Source organism: Panthera tigris, chromosome A3 (genome assembly GCF_018350195.1).
Source record: "Panthera tigris isolate Pti1 chromosome A3, P.tigris_Pti1_mat1.1, whole genome shotgun sequence".
In the NCBI taxonomy this organism is placed as follows: Eukaryota; Metazoa; Chordata; class Mammalia; order Carnivora; family Felidae; genus Panthera; species Panthera tigris.
In genome coordinates, this window is record NC_056662.1 from 18063233 (window position 1) to 18087589 (window position 24357).

The 24357-nt window shown below is 45.9% G+C and overlaps 1 protein-coding gene across 3 annotated transcripts in view; it reads left to right on the forward strand.

The window, feature by feature from the left end:
* PTPRT (protein tyrosine phosphatase receptor type T) overlaps nt 1-24357 on the forward strand; it is a 796626-nt gene that overhangs the window by 755917 nt on the left and 16352 nt on the right. For all 3 annotated transcript variants that reach the window (XM_042980385.1, XM_042980383.1, XM_042980384.1), the window contains 4 exons: nt 964-1099; nt 3189-3338; nt 4833-5006; nt 8614-8745. In XM_042980385.1, the coding sequence (XP_042836319.1) occupies nt 964-1099; nt 3189-3338; nt 4833-5006; nt 8614-8745 (592 nt within the window). The remainder of the gene's footprint in view (nt 1-963; nt 1100-3188; nt 3339-4832; nt 5007-8613; nt 8746-24357) is intronic.

Here is a 24357-nt window from a genome sequence, read left to right on the forward strand (position 1 = left end):
GTACTTGGTCTGAGATTTTCCCGAAGGAAACACCAGTGATCAGAATGGAGTATGAATCAGAATCAGAGCTTATATACCAGACCAGGGTCTTGGAGCCATCACCTGCTCCAGTTTAAGGATGCTCCTGGATCATGTTTCTGGCAAACAGGTGCAAGCAGAGCCAAGCCCCGGGCTTGTGACATGGGACTTGGGACTCACTCTCTGCCTTTGAGCCAGCTCAGAGGATCTGGTTTCTGCCCTCTCCCCTTTCCTCTGCTCCCTCGTCTCTCCGTCCTTGCTGCCATCTGTCAACCTGTTTGCTGACGAAGGGAAAAAGTGGAACAGAAGGGGGGCGGGGGGGGGGGGGTAGGGAAGTCACGTTTATTGGCATCTCCGGTGTGCCAGGCACCATGCCTTGCATGATACAGACGGATTGGCTGCACCCACCAGATGAGGCAACGACAGACATACGTGTTGTTGAAGCGTGCATTTTGTGCTGTTACTAAGAACGTATAAGAACACAGGCCCTGGAGCCAGATTGCTGGGATAAAAAGTCCCACCTCCACTGCACGCCAGCTGTGAGACCTTGAGTAAGGTCAGCCCTCCACGCCTTGCTTTTCTCACCTGTAAATGGGGTAAGAAAACAACCTCACAAGGGAGTTAATAGGTAACATTTGTAACACACTTCGAACAATTTCTGGCACTTTGTAAGCATGAAATAAGTGCTTGCTAATGAGTACAACAAATATAAGCAGGTTTTGATAAAACAGCCCCAAAGGCAAGCATTGCTCTCCCATTTTACAGAAGAGAGCTGAGACTCTAAGTTCACTTGCTTGCTCTGAGTCTCCCCGCAGTGCTGGGATTCAGGCTTTTATGTCTGACCTCTACAGCATGCCTCGGGACAGGGCTGAATGGGGGTGGGGGGCCTCCCCAGGGCTGGTCCTGTCCCAAAGTCCCTAACACAGACACTGTCCTCTCTGCCAGCGCTGGGGCTGGGAGGACCGGCTGCTTCATCGCTATCGACACCATGCTCGACATGGCCGAGAACGAAGGGGTAGTGGACATCTTCAACTGTGTGCGTGAGCTCCGGGCCCAGAGGGTCAACCTGGTGCAGACAGAGGTGAGTCCTGGGGCACTGAGCTGGCCAGCCAGCTGCAGCCCTGGCCAAGGAGAAGCAGGGTAGAACACTCACCCATGGGTGAAGGCATCCTAGAGAAAGAGACCCGGGGGCGGGAGAAATGGAGGAAGGGGATACATGGCTGACTGCGAGGAGACCACAGTAGAAGCCAGGACACCACTGCCCACCCTGAGGCCCCTCGGTGCAATGACACCCACCAATGAGGAAAGGTAAGGAGTTCCCCAGTGCTGAGGGCGTCTGAGCAGGGGCTTAATGGGAACTTCTAAGGATTCTTCGAATGGTTTACTTGCATTGGGGGAAGAAGAGAGAGAGGGAAGGATTGGCATTTGCGGAATGCCTGCTGTGTCCCAAGCATTGCTTCAGTCCCCGCAAGAATGGCTTAACCAACAAAATTATTGACTAATTGGGCTGGGTTCCAGGGATTCCAAAAGAGATAACATATAGTCCTTGCCTTCGGGGGGAAAGCAGACCTTCAAGCCCCCCTCTGTTCAGGTCAAGAGCCCAAGCCCCGTGGGAAATGAGAGGAGTCCATCTTTAGTGTTGAGCATCTATCTACCATGTGCCAAGCATCATGATGGGCCCTTTGTATTCAGGGTATTGTTCCTACTCACAACAAGCCTGCTGGGCAGCTCCTACTGGTATCCCCATTTCATAAAGAAAGAAACTGAGAAGCTGGGTCCATGTGACTCCAAGGCTCAAGCACTTTCCCCTGAACCATGCTCTCTTGTTAGGCAGTCTTTTCTGCCTACCGTACTCCTCAGAGCCATGGCTGGTTATTATAAAAGCCCATCATCTGATTCTAGGGAAGGCTGTGGGTGCCCGGGCAGTCAGCTAAGGCAGATAAGAAGCTATGTCCATCACCAATCTTGCAAAGGGAAGGTTTGGCTTTGGGCATGGCCAGTCACTGCCGGCCCTGCAGAGAATCCGGCACTTAAAAACATAGGCCCCTGCTGTGGGGTCTGAGCTAACTCCCACAGGCTAGTGTCTGGACTTCTTGGTGAGGCTGCAGTAAAGCCAAGAGGCTGCTTTATCTGTTCCCAGGTTTATGCTTGCGGAAGACAGCCTTGCTGGCTGGCATCAGGCACATGGCCCCTGCTGTCTGGTGGGGGAGACAGACATTCAAATAGATCATCGTGATGCATCGGGATAAGTGTTTTATGTAGGGCCAAGTTCTGCAAGAGAACGCTCAATGTTTGTTAAGGGCCTGGGAGCAACAACAGCAACAGCTTCCATCTGGTGGGTGTGCAGAAGACTGTCCAGAGGGGATGAAGCATAGGGGCCATAGAAAAGGGGGAATGGGGTTCAGGGAGAAGAGAACAGCAGGTGCAAAGAACAGAGGTGGCCGAGGGGCACAGGGCACAGGAGCAGACCCTGAGACAGGGAGTTGAGGGCAAGTGATTTATTTGAGCGGTGATCCCAAGGCTCACCAGTTGGAAAGCAAAGAGAAGGAAAGGACACCAAGCTTTATGAAAGTGTTAAGGTCTTTTGTAAAGGTGTTTAATTAACCCTGTGAACAACTGGAGGCCAAGCCTACTGGGAGCTCTGAGGCCGTAGGAAATGTTCCCTTCCAAATCTCCTACCTGAGAGAGAAGGAATCTTAGGTATTTATGTCCCAGCTCTCCAGCTGGCACTGCTTGAGGGCTCCTTTCCAGAGCATTGGCTCTTCAGCCATGCTGGCTCGCCCTGCACCCAGCCCAGGTGTGCTCCTGGGACTAGAGGAAATCCCTCGGCATGAATCTCACGTGCTCGCAGTACGTAGGCTTCAAAGTAAAGGTGAAAGCTGAGGGGACACAGGCAGGTACCAAGAGCCCTACTGCAGCACATTCAGAAGTTTCTTACTTTCCTCAGTGTCTACACAGCTCAGTCTTACGCTGGGGACAAAACTCACCATTGCTCAGGTGGTCACTGAGAAACATGGAGAGTTGGTCCTTCGGGTTTTCAGATAGGAAGCAGTGATTCTGCAGTCTGAATCCTGCCCCTACTTCACAGCCGTGGGATTCAGTTTGGACCACAAATTCCCAGGCCACTGTCCTCACCCGGCACCCTGTCTCTTCTCTTCTTGGCTGGGCAGGAGCAGTACGTGTTTGTGCACGATGCCATCCTGGAAGCATGCCTCTGCGGCAATACCGCCATCCCCGTGTGTGAGTTCCGCTCTCTCTACTACAACATCAGCAGGCTGGACCCCCAGACCAACTCCAGCCAAATCAAAGACGAATTTCAGGTATGAGCAAATCCCAGGCTCGGGGACCCAGCCAACTTCAGCAGCACTGAGCACGTTCATGGGGTTTTCCTCATGAGAACTGATGAGTCTGGTGTTTCCACTGTCTACAGCTCCAGACAGCTGCAGAATGAATTCTTGCACATACAATGCGCAGCCACGAGCAACTGTTAACCAGTCACTTGGTGACTGCTAACGCTTGTTTTAACTCTGCATATGTTTTTGAACTAACTTTGTTCTAGTCCAATCCTAGTTGTGGGTGGAGACAGGTTTATAAACACAGGTGTGAGTTTCATGCTCTGCCGTCCCTGGAGGGACTCGGGTTTTTCTTACCATTTCTGTGCAATTGGAGTGTGTCTGTCTTAGATCCTCACTACTCAGAGTTGGGTCTGGAGACCAGCACCATCAGCTTCACCCGGTAGTTCATCAGGAATGTGGAATCTTGGGTCCCACCCACAGCTACTGAACAAGAACGTAGAGTTTAACAAGATCTCTGGGTGACTTATCTGCATATTGAACTTTGGGAAGCACCATCCCAGAGCTCAGCTCAGACATAGCACATCTGTACCTTGTAACCCAGGTAGCCATAATGGTGGCCACCTTGGTGTGGAGGCCTTGATGTGAGTCACTGGGTAGGCCAAGAGGCCAGCCCTTTGTCCTGAGGTCAGTGCCAGGGTCTTACCTAGGCAACAGGTGCTGAGAACCAGGTAGTGGGAAGCAAGGAAGCTCCAGGAATTGAGGGGCAAGTACCCAGCCCCTGGTTCCATGGGTAGATACCCCAGCCAGGCCAGTGCCCCCGTGCTCCCTCAAGCAGAAGCTTTACTGATTGGGAGGGGAGACCAAGTACTGACTAGGGGAAAGACAGAGGCCACAGCCCCCTCGTGGGCACACAGAACATCTGTTCTCCTGGCTGGGCAATTCAGCTGTGGCCCCACACTTGCAAGACTCACTCTGCACGACACAACCCTGAAATTTTCCAGACTCCTAGAGCTTGATTCCTGGGGGTCTCTCACCTATCCTGGGAAGCTCATCCAGACACCCTTCCATTCTGAAAACAGCTTTCTCTAAGAGGAGCATTGGTGAAATCCTTTCCCTCCTTCCTTGGCACTTCAAGGGATGCATGGGGGATTCCCCACCCCCACCCCCACCCCCTGACCTCCTGGCTCGCCCACCCTTCACAGAGCTGAGCAGCTTAGCTCAAATGGTTGGCAGGTGTTGGCAGCCTGTGTCTGTTCTGTGTGTGGGCATGCAGTCTGTGCATACTTGGCATCATGGGGGTGTCTCACAGCCCTGGTAGGGGCTCTCAGCCTGCATGGAGCAGCTAACAGGAGATGGCAGAACATCACACAGGAGAGGAACAAGTCCTGGGGAGGGACTAGAGGGCCAAACTTTCAGGATGGAGATAGGGTGGGGTAGGCTGGCTTTGAACCTTGCTACCTCCTCTGTTTGGGGCTACCACCTGAGTAATGCCTACCTATCTGTCTTTGCGCCTTACAGACCCTCAACATCGTGACTCCCCGCGTCCGGCCTGAGGACTGCAGCATCGGGCTCCTGCCCCGGAACCACGATAAGAACCGGAGCATGGATGTCCTGCCTCTGGACCGCTGCCTGCCCTTCCTTATCTCAGTGGATGGGGAACCCAGCAACTACGTCAATGCCGCACTGATGGACGTAAGCTGAGCCCTGGCTGGCACTCACTGGGAAATTTCTTCAAGGTGGAGATGGCTGGAGCCCAGGGCACTGACACCCCACACCACCACCCCCAACCAGCCTCTCTTTGCTTCTGCTCTTCCTGGCCACAAGGACCTTTGCTCCCCCTGAAGGCTCTGGTCCAAACCTATATACAAGCCATGTGCTTGGCTCTTTGCTCCCATAATCCTGGCAAGAATAGACCAAAAGCATAAAATCGGTCCATGACGGCACAGCACAAGCCTTCCCAGTACACCCTCCTGCTGCCCATAGAGCTAACTCTCAGCCTTAAGTTTAGTTCAGGAAACATTCTCTATGCCAGGCCCTGGCCTGATCTTTGGGAATGCAGGATGGTGCAGACATAGGTTCTGCCCTTGGGGAACTCCCAGGCAGGCTCCCGGAACTCATGTGCAGAGGCAAGAATGAGGCTGGCAGATGGTAGGTGCTCAGTAACTGGACAAGTGATGGGTTTAGCAAAGGGCATGGGCCATGTTTCTGACTGTTCTATCAGAGGCACTTTCTTCTGCTTTCTCGGCAGCAAATCTAAGAAGGGCACTCCTACCCTGACCTGGTTTAGGAGTCATGACCCTAATTAGAAGGTCATGTCAATGTTCCTGACTCATATGCTTTCCTCCTGGGTCCTTCAGCTACTTCCACTGATCATTCCTCCACCTCCTGGATGTAGAGATATTTGCAGAAGGAATGAGCCATGGATTATCTGGTCTCATCCTTGTACTTTTAAGCAAAGGACAGTGAGGCCAGAAAGAGGAAGAGATTTGCTCAAGGTCACCCAAAAGCTACTGGCAGAGCCAGAAGCCAGGACTCAGACCCTGGAATTCATTCCTTGGGCCTCCCCACAGTTTGTGCAATCCACTAGGACACAGACATCCCGAGGCTCAGGACCAAGAATACCATTGCCTGATTGGGGATAAGCCCTTCAGATTCCACCCTCCACAACCCATGTCCATGGTTACATCCATCCAGCCCACGTGGACTTCCCATCTCACCCGGAACAGGCAAGAATGTGGGGTGCTCTGTCCTCGGGTCAAAGCCAACTCCTCTTCTGACCTCTGACCCTCCTGAAACTCTCCCCAAGGGCTGTCAGTGTTGGAGGCAGGTGATGGGAGGTCAATGCTTATCAGCTCTGTCAGGGCCTGTCCTGGCCTTGGCCCACAGGGTGCCCAAGTCCTCCATGAAGACCCTGGCTATGGGTCCAGATGCAGGGAGCATTGTCCTGGTCAGATCAAATAGCTAGAGATGGAGGGAGTACCTCTGGCCTTTACCTTAGAGCTCTCTAAGGTCAATGTGTGCACGTATGTGTATGTGTGCATGCATGTGTGTGCACGCACATGGCAAGAGAAGGGGCCTGCGGGTATACTCACACTTCCAGGTTCCCCATTGCTTTTCTCCCATTTGTCCCAACTCCCTCCCCCCTGGCTTCCTCATCTATGCAAGGATCAAACATGCTTCTGGCCTCTACTTAGTAGGTTAGATGCTGCCTGGAGCCAAATGTCTTCTGCCAAGCTCTGATGCTGATTATGTTCTCTTTGTCCACAGGGCATTTCTCCTGTGAGCCATCACTGGGCCTTTGCCTTTCTTTAAAAAAAAAAAAAAGTCCTTATCTGTATTCCAGTTCAGTCTGTGCATTATCTGGTAACCATAGCAGCTTTGCTCCTAGCAGAAAAATATGAAGTCCTCTGGGTTAATTTTTAATGTTTCCCCTGGTAAAGGATGATGTTATCCATGAAATGGATTGCCGGCTGATCCCTGAAACCCAGCAGGAGCGCGGATCTTGAACATATTTTCAGATAAGGCTTTGTCAGGCATGCTGGCCTAATAGAGCATTTATCACAGAGACAGGGAAAAAGGAAAGAGAACTAACATTCACCGAGTGTTGGGCAGGTACCATGTCGGGCCCTGGACTTACCCTGACTCATTCTGTGTTTGGGTGTTATTGTCCCCATTTTCCAGATGAAATACTGAGGCTCAGAGTATTTGCATGACTATCTCCAGGTCAACTAGCTCAGAAGGGTGGAGTCCAGGGTCTGGATCTTGTCTTTTGACTTTTAAAACGTAGGATCTTTTCTGTGTCTAGAAATGGCTCAAAGACCTGCTCTCTGCAACTAGAGTTTCGCTTTTGGGGAAATTACATATTCTGCCCTCCCAGACTCCCCCCTTTGACCATTCCACTGACCAGGAGAAGGTCCTTGGAAGACAGGACCCTCGTGCCTATGTGACATCCACAGTTGCTAGGCATTTTTTTGCCCAGGGCATCAAGAGATAACAGAACGGACAGGTGCTTTATGTAATATGGTTGGCAGGGTCTTTTGCCTGGGTGTTCCCCTGGTTTGGACAGGCAAGCCCCTCTATCCCCCCACCATTTCCTGCTGATTGGACACTCTACTGAAAACAGCTGTGTCTGTCACAAGGCCTGTCTCTCAAGAAAGCTTATTAAGAACATAGGCTATGGGTAATCTCCAGTTTCACAGACCACTAAAGGAGAAGCTCTTCAATCTTTCCAAACCCCCCACGAGATACTGTAATAAATGAGGCCCAGTCAGAGCTTCCAATGTAGCCCAGACTATCACAAGCTAATTTCTGGGGGCCTGTTTCCCCATCTGTAACATGGGACTGAGTGCATACATTTGTTTGCTGGACCTGTACTGGGCGTCTCATGTGCCAGCCACAGCATTAGGGCCAAGGATGAAGAACCAAGTTGTGTTTCTGCCCTGCCAGTGGGCTCGCAGTCTGTTCTTGGGTGCTGGTCTTTTCAAGTGCAAATCTCATTCAATCCATATGACAGTATCCCTTTGGAGTTGTGATTCCCCTCTTCCCGATGAAGAACCTAACTTTGGAAAGATCTAATAACTGGCCAGGGCTTACCACCAAAAAGAAAAAAAAGGCACTCTACAAATGATGCCTGGATGAATGGATGGATGGATGGAAGGAAGGAAGGAAGGAAGGAAGGAAGGAAGGAAGGAAGGAGCAGATGGACAGATTGATACATGACTAATAACCTACAAGTAAGAATGGTGGATTTGAACCCCTGGCCTTCCTGACCCTAAAACCTGAGCACCTTCCACTGCCCATTGTCTCACAGCACACAGTGTCCATCTTCTGCCAGGCCTTGGGGCAGGAGTGAGCCTCCTGCAATAGAAGCCCCTTCAGGAGGCTCTCCGCCTTGGGCTGAGCCAGCCCCTCCTCCAGCATTGTGGGCACAGGACCACAGATATCCCTAATGTCCCAAGAGGTGCTTTGGCCAGCAGAGCAGCAAATCTGCAGCCAGAATCTTTCATTTCATATTGTAATGATGATTATTTGCTGAGCTCCAAAACATAAATAATTTATTTGAATAATCCCCAGCCGAGTGACACTTTCCTAATGAAATGTCTTAGTTTAGAGGAGAATGAGTTCATTATGAGAAGGCCCCCTTTGTCACCTGGGCACCCAGAGATAACAGAACAGGTAGGTGTTTTGTGCAATCTGTTTGGCAGGTTCGGGGGCCTCTGGCAGCCGTCCAAGCCTCATCACCATCAGAACATCACTGATGGATGTGTATTTTACGAAGCCTATGTCGTTCCTTTGTCAGAGCCACAAGCAGCCCGCCGCCTTCGTGGTCACCCAACACCCTCTACCCAACACCGTGGCAGACTTCTGGAGGCTGGTGTTCGATTATAACTGCTCCTCCGTGGTGATGCTGAATGAGATGGACACTGCCCAGGTAGGAGGGGCCCAGCCACTGCCCGAGGTGCTCAGGTGCATTCGGGAAGCCATGCCCAAGAGCTGGAGGGAGAGCCTGAGAGCCAGCATGGTGTTTCCTCTGCCCGACGAGCTGCCTGCTGATGGCCACTGTCTGGCTTCGAGCACCGATCCGGCCCATCCTGCTGCCAGTGGAGGCTGGAGGTCTCTTCCCAGGCCCTGCCACCCCTGAGCCCTCTCATTCCCAACAGTGACTTCCCCCTGCTTGTAGGCTTTGTCCAGCCCTCCCTCCCCATCCAGAGCCAGATTCTGCTCCATCCACCACACTGATTAGGGCCTTGCTCCAAATCACACCGAGCACACTGAGCTGAGAGGCTCACAGAGCCTCCCCACCGCTGAGCGTCTCCAGCCCTGCAGAATATTCTGATGCCTTGCCCCACCCACCCACCCAGCCTGCCCCCTGGGAGATGCACTCAGCACTGACAGAGCCTGGAGCTTGAACTGTAGACCCTCTGCCCACTAGCCACCCCGACGATCCCGGCTTCATCCCAGGTGACCCCGGTGTCCAGGCAGGCTTCATGCTTTAGCCCCCCGGGGTCTGATGGCTCCAAGAGTGCTAAAGCACCTGTCATGGGACAGCTTCTGGAGCCCAGGTCCCCATAGCAGGGGAGCCGTTCCTGGGTGGGAAAAGTGAGGATGTCCTTTCAGGTTTTTGAAAAGTGATCCTTTCACTGTCTTGAAAGAAACTCAGAGAAACTCAGTGCACTCCTGTGTGCGTGCTGGCCTTGTGTGGGAATAAAATAAAATGGATCTGAGCTGTGGTCTCAGCCCTGCAGGAGCTCACAGTCTTGCTACAGAGACGGATGAGCAAATTGTCCCAACCTCATGTGGCAGCGCTATAATAGAGGTCAGACGCAAAGTGCTGTGCTGGCCGGGAGCAGGGAGCAATTAATTCTGCCCAGAGGGTGAGGGAAGACTTCAAAAAGAAGGTGACTTTGGCCTTGAAGAAGGCAGCAGAAGTTTGGGTGTGTGGGGCTGAGTGAGCTGGGAAAAGGCACTCGGAGCAGAGGGAACAGTGGGGCAAAGGCAAGGCAGTGTGAATGTGTGTGGCTTCTCTTCAGAGCAGCTGGGGTTGCAGTGGAGCTGGGGCTCAGGGTCTATCGGGTCTATCGGGAGCAGAAGAGGGTGGTCAGGCTGCAAAATGTAGCAGCATCCTGCTTGCAGAGGGCTGCCCATGTGGGCTTCAGATCTCAGCCTTGGCCTGCAGCATAGTGTCAGACCCTTACTTTGTAAGCAACAGAACCCTCTCTTCGAATAAAAGCTTTTGTGTAAGCGCTGTATTGCTCAAGCATGTGTGATCAAGAGATGTTCGTGGTGAAACCACCTGGGGTGGGAGTTGAGCTCCACCCAGACTGGTCTTCTGGTCCTCCCAGTGTCTCTTGGAGAGTCAGGACTCTGGGTGCCTTTGTGAAGCCTTGGGTTTCCAAGGAGCACCGTTAGACAATATTTGCTATCCAGGGAGGAGGGATTCTGCAGATTTTAAGCCATGGTGTGGCTGGTTCCTGTTAGAAAGTTGAGTCTGAGGACCAGTGAGGAGAAAAAGTTAGAGGGAAACCTGGAAGCCAGGAGACTGGGAGGCGGATTCTGCAGATGTACAGAAAAGAAAGGTAGTGATCAGGAGGCGGGCTTGGATGTGAAAGTTGGTTCCCAGATGGAAATCTACAGGTTTGGGGAGCAGTTGGATGTGGGAGGTGAATGAGAAGGAGACGTTGTGGATGGTGGCAGGAGCTCAAGTCTAGGCAGTTAGACGTCTGGGGTCACACCGACCAAGATGAGGGAAGACAGGGGGAGGCGGGGAGAGGAGCAGATCATCAGGATGAAATTGAGCGCCTGGTGGGATGTGCACATAATACGTTCACGAGAGATTTGCTCATCATTCACCTATATTTGTGGAGTATCTGCTGTCTTCCAGAAGCTGTTCTAGGTGCTTAGAATGCATCGTGAACAAGACACAGAAAGCAAAACAACAAATTCCCATCTCTGGTGCATACATAAAGAGACAATATGTAACCAAGTCCCTATAATGTACTCGATTATATGTTAGAAGGTGACGAGTGTTTGGAAAAAATTAAGAGGAAGACTGGAAGGCAGGTGTGGGGCACTCTATTGATAGAGTGATCAAGGCAAGCTGTATTGAGAAGGTCACATATAAGCATATTTTTGAAGGAGGTGGAGAAAATGAGCCGTGTGACCATCTCTGGGAAGAGCATTGCAGGGAGAAAGGACAACCCACACCAACACCTTATGGTGCGCACATGCCTGGCACATTTGAGGAACAGCACAGAGGCCATTGTGACTGGAACAGAGTGAACATGGAGACAGCAGCAGCAGGTGACACAGACACACGGCAGGGCCAGGTCATGGAGGCCCTTAGGGGTCCTAGGAAGAACTCGAGTTTTACTCTGAGAGAAGAAGGGAGCCACTGACAGGTTTTGAGGAGAGGAGTGACATACTTTGACCTTTAAAAAAAAAACAAAAACAAAAACAAAACAAACAAAACATCCCTCTAGCTACTGTGTTGAGAACACACTAATGGTCTGGGAAGGAGAGTGTATTTGCTAAGGGATGTGATGGCAGCTTGAACCTAAGTGGTAGCCGTGGAGTGGATTCTGGATATCTCCTGAAGGGAGACCCAACAAAATATCCTGACAGACTGAATATGGTGTGTGAGTCCCCAAGGGGCTCAATCAGTAGATGTGGCTGGAATCCAAGATAACCATGAAATTAAATGGATTCCCATAAAACAAAGACTTCTGTGGAGTTCCAGACTCAGAAGGCATCACCACCCTATTCCTTTGCCTGAGAAATTAAAATGGTGAACTCTGCTCACTGAGTCCATGAATGAAGTAGAGCCTGTGAAAGCCTGTTTGCTGTTCCCCCTTTTCCAGAAGCCCTTTTTGCAAAACCAGAGCTTGGGCATGGAGGACGAGTGTGAAAGAATCTCACTTTGGGACATGTAGAGAAGCAGGGGTCTAGGTCATTGACTATAACTGCCCCTTCCAGGGTGTGTCTCAGGTGAATGAAGATTTCTCAGCCCCAGATGTTGATACAGCCTTTAAGAATTGATTCTCTAACTGCAAAAACATCAGGCTTAGAAGGGCCATGAGGTTGGCTGCCATATGCAGCTGGCAAGCATCCCCTAAAATCGACAGATGAATAGAACACTTATTGATATAAATATCATCACCACAACAGCTGGGTGCCTTGCGAAAATAAACAATGACACAGCGTGAGCAGCAGAAAAGCTGCCCTCAGCACCTGGAAGGGCGGTTCTTTGAAGCGGCATCAGCATTTGTCTGCCAGCATGCCCATGCCAGGACAGCTACAGCTTCCTGGCCAGCCCAGCAACACAGATGGGTCTGTCATAGGTCCTGAGCATCATCAGAGGACCAGTGAATGCCACATCCTCTGGTTTGACCACGGGCCAACCATAAGGGCTTGTGTGGAGGGTTGTGGCAGGACTACCTATACGTTGCAGCAAAATAAGGTTGAGGAGAGGAGGAAACATCTCTAGTGACTTATTTTCTTGCACTGCTGGCCAAATCTGCCTGCCTCTGCTCAGAATCCTATACTGCATCATTCAGTCAGCTATCCCCAACCACAGATATTTTCCCTTCTCCACAGTGGCTTCAGTTCAAAGATAATTACAAGCAGTGGGAGCTAAAGATAAAGACTCTGAAGGCAACTACATATTCAACCTTAGAGATTTTCTTTTTTAGCTCTTTGAGACTCCAAGGCCTATGATCAGATTAGTGGAGCAATATCCTAGAACCACAACATCCAGCAAATGACAGTGTGGTTTCCAGTGGGCACATCAGAAAGAATCTTTCCAGTCACACCCAACAGCATTGACCCAAGATCTCTTCCATCTTTGTGGGCTCTACAGATAGACCAGAGCTCATGGGGAGCAGACCCAAAAAGAAGCCCTCGTCATGGTCATGCCACACGTGCCACATTGTTTAGACAACTCAGGAAATTCTCTGTGCCAGCCATGGGTTGGAACTGTGCAGTAGACAGAATCATGCCCCCGCCAAAAGATGTCCACATCCTGGTCTCTAAATCTATGAATGTTATCTCATACAAGGGACTTTGCAGATGTGGTAAATTTAAGGATGTTGAGGTATGTAAATTGTCCTGAGTTATCCAGCTGGGCCCCATATTAGGTTCCTAGTCAGAGGGGTGCAAGAAGATCAAAGTCAGTGGTGATGGAAGCAGACCATGGGATGATGGAAGCAGAAAGTGGAGTGATAGAGCCACAGGTCAAGGAATGCTGGCCGCCTCTAAAAACCTGGGGAGATGAGGAATAGTTTGGCCCCTACAGACTCCAGAAAGGAAGACAGACAGCTCTAGTGATACTTTTATTTTAATCCTTTAATACTCATTGCAGATTTCTGACCTCCAGATAATACATTTGTGTTGGGTTAAGCCACTACATCTGTGGTAGTTTGTTACATTAGCCATAGAAAACTACTGCAGGCAATACAACTGAAAACAGGAATTGAGACTCAGAGTTGTAGGGATCAGTGCAGGTTGTGAGACTGAAATCATGGGAACGTCCAGAATCACCAGTGTTGAACTGGAAAGTGGCTTATTCTAGAGAAATCCATGCCTGAATTAGAGTCCATCAGGAAACATGAGAGAACAGGATGGGGAGAGCCAAGGAGAAGGCAGATGACCCGCCTCCACAGGACTCTTGCTGACCCAGAGGAGGTCTTTTAAAAGTTAAGGTGCATATTTTCTGGGTTGCATTCAGTCATCAACATGCATGGATTGAGAAACTACCCTGAACTAGGCACAGACCAGACATAGCAAAAGACAAAAAGGCACCAAAAAAAATAAAAGCCACTCCCCATGGAGCAGACACTGTAGTGAAGTAATATCTACCTGCCAGACTCCCTTTGGCATCAAACAGGATGGAATCATCTTTAACTGGAACCATCTCAACCAAGACCCTCAAGTGGCAGGAAGGAGCTGACCAGGAAGCAGAAGGAACGGAAAAGCCAGTGTCCAGGCAGCATGTCACTCCTGAGCTCTGTGGTCAGCTATGGAAGAATCCAGCAGGAGATGGCCACCGTATATCACCCCACCGGCCTGTAATCAGGTTTGGGGTCATTGAGGCCCAGGATCTCTTTGGTTGTCTCCACATAGTAAGTGTTAGGTCTTTAATATTCCTTCAATATTCTGCCCGTTTATTATATTGACCAGGCGTACAATGTCCCCTGAGTTTCTCAGTATTTCACTTGTCACTCTAGGGAGTATACTTTATCTGGCTTATATCTTAGCGATTTTATCATCTAAGTGATCTCCGAACACCTTTTGATATTTCCTAGGTCTTTCCTCCATAGACCTGCTATTTTGGAAGCTTTTGTTTCCCAAACTGTATTTAATAATTAATAATTTGTTAGTTTACTTGTATGTTTTTCCATGAATATAACTACTCCAATCAACTTCTGATCAGCAGACCATATACAGAGCTAACACACAATGGTCTAATTCCAGCCCAAAGCCAGAGATTTGGTGTCCTCCACTCCAAGACAACAACCTGATAGCATTTGTCTTTTAATCACTTTGGGGATATCTTATTGGCTTCTCCTGCCAAATTTACGGACACCACTTTGAAAACCACTGATCTGACCAGGGTCTATTTCCCCTCATTTTGCATGGCAGGAAGCTGAGGTCCAGGCAAGAAAAAAAAAAAAAAGATTTAAAGGCACCTGGGTGGCTCAGTTGGTTAAGTGGCCGACTTCGGCTCATGATCTCATTGCTGGCTCGAAGGCTCGTGAGTTTGAGCCCTATATCCGGCTCTGGGCTGATAGCTCAGAGCCTGGAGCCTGCTTCCAATTCTGTGTCTCCCTCTCTGTCTGCCCCTCCCCTGCTTGAGCTCTCTCTGTCTCAAAAATAAACATAAAAACAATTTTTTACAAGATTTATCCAAAGCCCCACAACCCATCACTGACTTGGGCCGAAGGTCCCCTTCCAAGGGTTGTGAAGATTTTGGTAGCCATTTAAACAGTAGCGTTTCCAGGGCTCTGGTGCCTGATAATCACTGGCTGGTACCTGGGTATATGGAGCAGGAAGAAATATTTTCTGGTTTAAAACAAACAAGAGCTATATAAAAGCTGAGTCACCCAGTTCTGAGGCTCCCACCATGGAAAGTCTGAGAGTTCAGGTGATGCTAGGCCAGATAGAAAGGTGAGGGAGGGTGAGACCAAGAACAGTGCATTTCCACAGAGCTTCTAAAAGTTGACAGGCAAGCTCATCATTCTCCCAGGAGAAATGCAGCGTAATGTCTTTTTTTTGTCATTGTGCCTGCAGGGCAAATAGCAAGCACTGGTATCCCCATTTTTATCTCCGTTTGTGAAAACACAGCCTAACATGCTAGCAAAACCCACAGAACACCCAAGTCTATGTCTCCAAGAGCCTCAGGTCTGACTTTGCAAGGAGCCGTTCTTCTGTTCCAGAGAGGGTAACAGTAGAATAAGAAGTCTGGGGCCGTGAGACCAGAGTCAAGTTCTAGCCCTGCCACTTAACTTGGTGTGTTGCCGTAAGCTAGTTTCATAACTTCTCCAAGTCTTAACACAATCCTCTATTAAATTCATTTAACCCTGATGTCAGCCAAGTTCACTCTGTCTTTGAAGGTTTAATTGAAATGGGCTCTGCTTCCTATTCCCCAATCCTGTGGGCAAGTCTGTTATCCACCCCACAGATTTCTAGGAATTGCAAGGGAGTCCTGTTTGCATGGCCACTTCCTAGTTCATGCTCAGGCTTTACTTCCTGCTCCATATACCCAGGTGGAGTTTGAATCCCAGTAATGCCCATGACCAAAGGTTGAACATTGCACATCCTCATTCTTAAACCCCCCTGCCTCCTCATCCTCATGGTTTGGAGCACATCTCCCCCCAACACCCTGTTGCCCAAACAGCCCCTGCCTCGGCCTCTTCTCCCATACCTCCCCGAGCAATGCCACCTTCTACCCAAAAGTTGTTCCTTTCTTCATCTGTATAATTGAACTCTTTATTTTAACATATAGTGAACATATACTGCTGCATCAGTTTCAGGTGTATAATATAGCCATTCAACAATACCGTACCTTACAAAGCGCTCATCAATATAAGTGCACTCCCAATGCCCTTCACCTATTTTACCCAACCTCTCCTCACCTCCCCTCTGGTAACCATCACTTTGTTCTCTACAGTTAAGGGGTTTTCCCCCCTCCATTGCTCCTTTGTTTTGTTCCTTTAAATTCACATATGAGTGAAATCATATGGTATTTGTCTTCTTCTGACTGCATTTCACGTAGTATTCTCTCTAGATCCATCCATGTTGTTGCAAATGGAAAAATGTCATTCTTTTTTAATGGCTAAATAATATTCCCTACATATACCACCTCTTTATCCATGCATCTACTGATAGACACTTGGGCTCTTTCCATAGTTTGGCTATTATTGGTAATACTTCTATAAACATCGGGGTGCCTATACCCCTTCAAATCTGTATATTTGTATCTTTTGAGTAAATACCTAGTAGTGTAATTGCTGGATCTTAGAGTAGTTCTATTTTTAACTTTCTGAGGAACCTCCATACTGCTTTCCAGAGTGACTTCACCAGTTTGCATATGCACCAACAATGCATGAGGGTTCCCCTTTGCCACATCCTCGCCAACACCCTGTTGTTTCTTTAGTTTTTGATTTTAGCTATTCTGACAGATGGTATCTCACTGTGCTTTTTATTTGCATTTCCCTGATAATGAGTGATGTTGAGCATCTTTTCATGTGTCTGTTGGCCAGCTGGATGCCTTCTTTGGGGAAATGTTGGTTCATGTCTTCTGCCCATTTTTTATTTGATTATTTGGTTTCTGGTATTGAGTTCTGTAAGTTCTAAATTTTGGATACTAACCCTTTATCAGATACAATATTTGCAAATATCTTCTTCCATTCAGATTGTCTTTTGGTTGTTTTGATATTGGTTGTTTCCCTCGCTGTGCAGCAGAAGCTTTTTATTTTGATATAGTGCCAATAGTCTATTTTTGCTTTTGTTTACCTTGCCTCAAGAGACAGATCTAGAAAGATTTTGTTATGGCCAATGTTAGGAAAATTATTTCCTATATTATTTTCTAGGATTTTTATGGTTTCCAGTATCAAATGTAGATATTTAATCCATTTTTAATTTATTTTTGTATATGGTGTAAGAGAGTCATCTAGTTTCATTCTTCTGCATGTTACTGTCCAGTTTTCCCAACACCATTTGTTGAAGAGACTGCCTTTTTTGCCATTAAATATTCTTTCCTGCTTTGTTGAAGATCAATTATCCATATAATTGTGGGTTTGCTTCTAGATTTTCTATTGTTACATTGATCTATACATCTGTTTTTGAACCAGTACCACATTGTTTTGATTACTACAGCTTTATAATATAACTTGAAGTCCAGAGACAGGATATCTCCAGCTTTGCTTTGCTTTTTCAAGATGGCTTTGGCTATTCAGGCAGAGTCTTTTGTGGTTCCATACAAATTTTAGGATTATTCTACTTCTGTGAAAACTGCTTTGGTATTTTGATAGGGATTGCATTAAATGTGTAGTTTAACAATATTTGTTCTTCTTACATGCACATGGAATGTCTTTCTGTTTCTTTGGCTCATCATCAATTTCTTTCATGAGTGTTTTATGGTTTTTAGATGACAGGTCTTTCAGCTCTTTGGTTAGGTTCATTCCTAGGTATCTTATTTTTGGGTGCCATTGTAAATGGGATTGTTTTCTTAATTTCTCTTTCTCCTGCTTCACTACTAATGTTTGGTAATGCAATGGCTTTCTGTACATTGATTTTGTATCCTGCAACCATGTGGAATTGTTATCAGTTCTAGTAGGGGTTGTTTTTTTGTGTGTGTAATCTTTTAGGTTTTCTATATATAGTATCATGTCATCTGCAAATAGTGAAATTTTTACTTCTTCCTTACCAATTTGGATCCATTTTATTCCTTTCTCTTGTCTTATTGCTATGGCTAGGACTTCCAGTACTTTGTTGAATAAAAGTGGTGAGAACGGATAGCCTTGTCTTGTTCCTGATCTTAAGGGAAAAGCTCTCAGGTTTTCCCCATTGAGGATGATGTTAGCTGTGGGGTTTTCATATAAGACCTTTATTATTTTGAGGTATGTTCCCTCTAACCTTGTTGAGGGATTTTATCATGAATAAATGTTGTATTGTGTCAAATGTTTTCTCTGTGTGTACTGAAATTGTCTTGTTTCTTCCTTTCACTTATTGGTATGATGTATCACATTGATTGATTTGCAAATATTGAATCACCTTTGCATCTCAGGAATAAATCCCACTTGATCTTTGTGAATGCTTTTTTTAAAGTCTATTTATTTTGAGAGAGAGAGAGAAAGAGCACAAGTGGGGTAGGGACAGAGAGAGGGAGAGAGAATTCCAAGCAGGCTCCATTGTCAGCATAGAGCCCAACAGAGGGCTCAAACCCATGAACCGTGAGATCACGACCTGAGTGGAGATCAAGAGTCAGATGCTTAACTGACTGAGCCACCCAGGCACCCCTGTGAATGATTTTTTAATGTATTGTTGAATTTGGTTTGCTAGCATTTTGTTAAGAATTTTTGCATCTATGTTAATCAGGGATATTGGCCTGTAATAGTCTTTTTGGTAGTGTCTTTATCTGGTTTTGGTATCAAGGTAATGCTGGCCTCATAGAGTGAATTTGGAAGTTTTCCTTCCTTTTCTATTTTTTGGAACAGTTTGAGAATAAACATTAACTCTGCTTTAAATGTTTGGTACAATTCACTAGTCCTGGGCTTTTGTTTGCTGGGAGGTTTTTGATTACTGATTCAATTTCCTGGCTGGTAACTGGTCTGTTCAAATTTTCTATTTCTTCCTGCTTCAGTTTTGGCAGTTTACATGTTTCTAGTAATTTATCCATTTCTTCTACATTGTTCAATTTGTTGGCATATAATTGTTCATTATATTCTCTAATAATCCTTTGTATTCCTGTGGTGTCATTTGTTATTTCTCCTCTTTCACTTCACTTCTGAGTTTGTTTGAGTCCTCTTTTTTCCTTTTCTTTAGAAGTCTGGCTAGAGGTTTATCAATTTTGTTGATCTTTTCAAAGAACCAGCTCTTGGTTTCTTTTTTTTTTTAGTTTATTTTTTTTTGATTATATGAAATTTATTGTCAAATTAGTTTCCATACAACACCCAGTGCTCATCCCAAAAGATGCCCTCTTCAATGCCCATCACCTACCCTCCCCTCCCTCCCATCCCCCATACACCCTCAGTTCTCAGTTTTTAAGAGTCTCTTATGCTTTGGCTCTCTCTCCCACTCTAACCTCTTTTTTTTCTTATTTTTCCCTCCCCTCCCCCATGGGTTTCTGTTAAGTTTCTCAGGATCCACATAAGAGTGAAAACATATGGTATCTGTCTTTCTCTGTATGGCTTATTTCACTTAGCATCACACTCTCCAGTTCCATCCACGTTACTACAAAGGGCCATATTTCATTCTTTCTCATTGCCATGTAGTACTCCATTGTGTATATAAACCACAATTTTTTTATCCATTCATCAGTTGATGGACATTTAGGCTTTTTCCACAATTTGGCTATTGTTGAGAGTGCTGCTATAAACATTGGGGTACAAGTGCCCCTATGCATCAGTACTCCTGTATCCCTTGGGTAAATTCCTAGCAGTGCTACTGCTGGGTCATAGGGTAGGTCTATTTTTAATTTTTTGAGGAACCTCCACACTGTTTTCCAGAGTGGCTGCACCAGTTTGCATTCCCACCAACAGTGCAAGAGGGTTCCCATTTCTCCATATCCTCTCCAGCATCTATAGTCTCCTGATTTGTTCATTTTGGCCACTGACTGGCGTGAGGTGATCTCTATCTGAGTGTGGTTTTGATTTGTATTTCCCTGATGAGGAGCGATGTTGAGCATCTTTTCATGTGCCTGTTGGCCATCTGGATGTCTTCTTTATAGAAGTGTCTATTCATGTTTTCTGCCCATTTCTTCACTGGATTATTTGTTTTTTGGGTGTGGAGTTTGGTGAGCTCTTTATAGATTTTGGATACTAGCACTTTGTCTGATATGTCATTTGCAAATATCTTTTCCCATTCTGTTGGTTGCCTTTTAGTTTTGTTGATTGTTTCCTTTGCTGTGCAGAAGCTTTTTACCTTCATGAGGTCCCAATAGTTCATTTTTGCTTTTAATTCCCTTGCCTTTGGGGATGTGTCAAGTAAGAAATTGCTGCGGCTGAGGTCAGAGAGGTCTTTTCCTGCTTTTTTTTTTTTTTTTTTTTTTTTAGTTTCTATATAATTTACTTCCACTAATCTTTATCATTTCCTTCCTTCTGCTAGTTTTTGGATTTGGGCTTTTTCCTTCTTTTTCTAGCTCCTTGAGGTTATAAGATTGAGTTATTTGAGATTTCTCTAGCTTCCCTTTTAGAACAGCTTTTGCTAGATTCCAAGGGTTTTAGACTGTTTTCATTTTTATACGTTTCCATGTATTTTTTTATTTCTTCTTTGATTTCTCAGTTGACCCATTCATTGTTTAGTAGCATGTTATTTAACCTCCATGTACTTGTGGTCTTTCCAGATTTTTGCTTGTGGTTGATTTCTACTTTCATAGCGTGGTGGTCAGAAAACATGCATAGTGAGACTTAGATCATTTTGAATCTGTTGTGTATGTTTCTCTGGGCTAATATGTGATCTATTCTGGATAATGTTCCGTGTTCACTTGTATATTCTGTTTTAGAATTGAATATTCTGAATACATCTGTTAGATCCATCTGGTCTAGTGTGTCATTCAAGCCCATTTCCTTGTTGATGTTCATTTGGATGATCTGTCCATTGATGTAAGTAAGGTATTAAAGTCCCCTAGAGTTATTGTATTATCATCAATTAGTTCCTTTGTGTTTGTTACTGAATTATATATTTGGGTGCTTCCATATTTGGTGTATATACATATGTGTGTGTGCATACACACACACACACACACACACACATATATATATATATATATATATATATATATATATAAATTGCTGTTATCTTCTTGGATTGTCCCCTTTATTATATAGTGTTCTTCTTTGTCTCTTTTCACAGACTCTGTTTTAAAGTCTGTTTTGTCCAACATAAGTATTGCTAGTCCAGCTTTATTTTGATATCCATTTGCATGATAGATATTTCTTCATCCCCTCACTTTCAATCTGCGGGTGTCTTTTAAATATATTTTTTAATGTTTATTTGTTTTTGAGAGAGAGAGAGACAAAATGCAAGTGGGAGAGGAGCACAGAGAGAGGGAGACAGAATCCAAATCAAGCTCCAGGCTCCGAGCTGTCAGCACAGAGCCCGACGTGGGGCTTAAACTCATGAATGGTGAGATCATGACCTGAGCCGAAGTTGGATGCCCAATGACTGAGCCACCCAAGGACCCCCAATCTGCAGGTGTCTTAAGACTAGAACGTGTCTCTTATAGGCAGCATATAAGTAGGTTTTTTATCCTTTCCACCACCCTGTGTCTTTTGAGTGTTTAGTCCATTTGCATTCAAAGTAATTATTGATATAGATGTATTTATTAACATTTCGTATTTGTTTTGTGGTTGGCTTTGTATATTTTCTCTGTTCCTTTCTTCCCTTGCTCTCTTCTCTCACTATAAATTGGCTTTCTTTCATAATGTATTTGACTTCCTTTCTGTTTTTTGCAGATTACTGACTTTTTATTTTTGATTTGTGGTTACCATTATGTATATAACATCTTCTACATATAGTAGTTATATTAAGTTGATGGTTGTTTAAATTTGAACCCATTCTTTACTCCTCTCGTCCCCATGTTTTAGGTATATGGTATCATACTTTACTTCCTTTTATTTTGTGAGTCCTTTGATTTTTACAATATACTTATTTTCACTGCTTTTGTGCTTCCTACTCACTCTTACTTATGGTCTCTCCTTTCTACATGAGTCCACTCTAACATTTTCTTGTAGGGCTGGTTTAGTGGTCATGAGCTCCTTTAGTTTTGGTTTGTCTGGGAAACTCTTTCTCTCTCTTTCTATTCTGATAGCCTTGTTGGTTACAATATTCCAGGATGCAAATTTTTCCCATTCTGTATTTTGAATATATTATGCCACTCTATTCTGGCTTGCAGACTTCTGTTGAAAAATCTCCTGCCAGACTTATGGGTTTTCCCTTGTAAGTTACTGGCTACTTTTGTTTTGCTGCTTTAAAATTATTTTTCTTTATCAATACTTTTTGCCATTTTAATTACTATGTGTCTTGGTATAGTCCCCCTTGGGTTGATTTTGTTGGGGGATCACTGTGCCTCCTGGGTCTAGATATCTGTTTTCTCCTCAGATTAGGAAAATTTCAGCTATTATTTCTTCAAATAAATTTTCTGCCCTATTTTCTCCCTCTTCTGAGGTCCCTGTTATTATGCTTGATGGAGTAACTGAGTTCCTGAAGTCTTTTTTCATTTTGTATAATTTTTTTTCTCTCACCTGCTTAGCTTGATTACTTTCCATGACTCTGCCCTCCAGGTCACTAATTCATTCTTCTTCCTGCATGCTATTTATTCCATCTAATGGGTTTTTTTTTTTTATTTCATTTATTGTGTTCATCACCTCTGGTTCTTTATCTCATTGTTAAAGTGTCTCTGATGTCCTCCACTCTTTTCTGAAGTTCAGTGCTTCAAATTCTCTATTTAGGCATATTACTTATCTCCATTTCACTTAGGTCTCTTGTTGTGGTTTTGTCCTGCTCTTTCATTTGGGACACATTCCTCTCATTTTTTTCTAACTCTCTGTGTCTGTTTCTGTGTGTTAGGAATGTTACCTGTGTCTCCTGTTCTTGAAAGTAGTGCTGGGGCAAGCACTTTTAAAAAGGTGGCACTGTCCTTTGAGAGAGGAGATGTGCCTCCACTGCTGAGACCACCCCACAAAGCATGCAGGGTGAGGCATGCAGTTTTAACAAGGTGCATGTGTCCTCTGTGAGAGGTTACCAGCTGCTGCCCTATCACTGCCAGGACTGAGTCCCTGCAAAGTGCACAGTCAGAAGATATAGTGTTGGCAAGCTTTGCAAGGTATTCTCAGGGAGCAGCCCAAGCATCAAGGCTCAGGCAAATATGACTGGAAAGGACAGATCCGCCAAAGCAAAGGAGAGCAGGGCTTGGTGTAAGCAAGGTAGGTAGTTAACGTGGGTGCTGTGCTGGTTCCCGCAGGTAGCCATGTGATTATGCTGGGGGGCAGGGGAGGAAATTGGCACCTGCCAGCTCTTTTGTTTCTGGAGGAGTCTCCCTGTGAATCCTCCCCTCTGGGACACCCTCTGAAATGAGTAAATAACTCTCCCACCCATATGCCCCTGGCATTTTTCAAACTGCTGCTTCTAGGCTGGATCTCTGTGGGCTGTTATGCTATCTCTTTAAGCATGGAGACTTTGCTTCCTAATGCCCTCCTTGACTCTCCCAGAGCCAAGCCTGCTGATTTTAAAATTCCAGGCTCTAAGTCCCCCTAGTTGTAAGAACTCACAAAATTCACCCCCTTTGGTTTCAAAGCCAAATGTTATGGGGCTTCACCTTCCCTGTGCAAGCTCTGTTGTGATAGTTTTTTTCCTCCCCTCTCCTCACCCACAACTCCCTCCCTCCCAAGGATGGCCCATGAGTTGGTTTAGCTCCCCACCACAGCTCCACCCTTCCTACCCTCTTTAATGTTGCCTCTTCTCTACATTTAGTTGTGGAATCTGTTCTTCCAGTCTTCAGGTTATTTTTTGCATTATTTGCACTGTTGTGTTATCTAGTTGTATCCATGGGATGAAGTGAGCTTAGGGTCCTCCTACTCCAACATCTTCCCCATAAGTCCTGCCTGAGTGCTTTCTTTAATACCTCTTTCTCAAGCCTGCCCTGAGCCTTTGACATCCCCTCATTCTACCATCCTCTGTACATATTCTCCTAAACTCCTACCCTGAGAACAGATTCCAATGCAACTGTCATAAGAAAGTTCCCCCACTGCATGGGGATTAAATTATTCACCCTTGGGGGCTGTTGAGAGGCAGAATTGAGAAAGATACGCTTTGGTCACCAACGATGTGCCTTTCTCTCTCCCTTGCTTTTTACCTGCCACCTCACCCTCTCTCTTCCTCACCTGGCCAATTATATGTTTTGGTTCTTAATAGAATCTCTTTAAAGGAATTTTATAATCACTGATCTGAATCTTATAACTAATTCAGGTGACTTTCATATTATTTCTTAGAAATACTAATTCAACTACATCTTCAAGTGGCCCAGGATTGATTTCCCCTACTATGAACCTTGATAAGCTTGATAAGTAGAATTTTTCATTTCTGAAGCTGTGTGATATTACTGGCCTTTCCATTTTATCAAAGTATTGTTTAATTAACAAAAGGCATAACTAAGGTGCACTACAATGTGCTTTTAAATTGTTTATTCCAAAAATAGGCCCATATGGTAGTTTTCATTCAACTCATCAGAGCGTGTTTATTCCAGCAACTAACTAGCTTTCTGATTCCATCAGCAAGAAAATGATGTTCAACCGTGAGGGTACCTCCACATTTGTTATATTTCACGTGT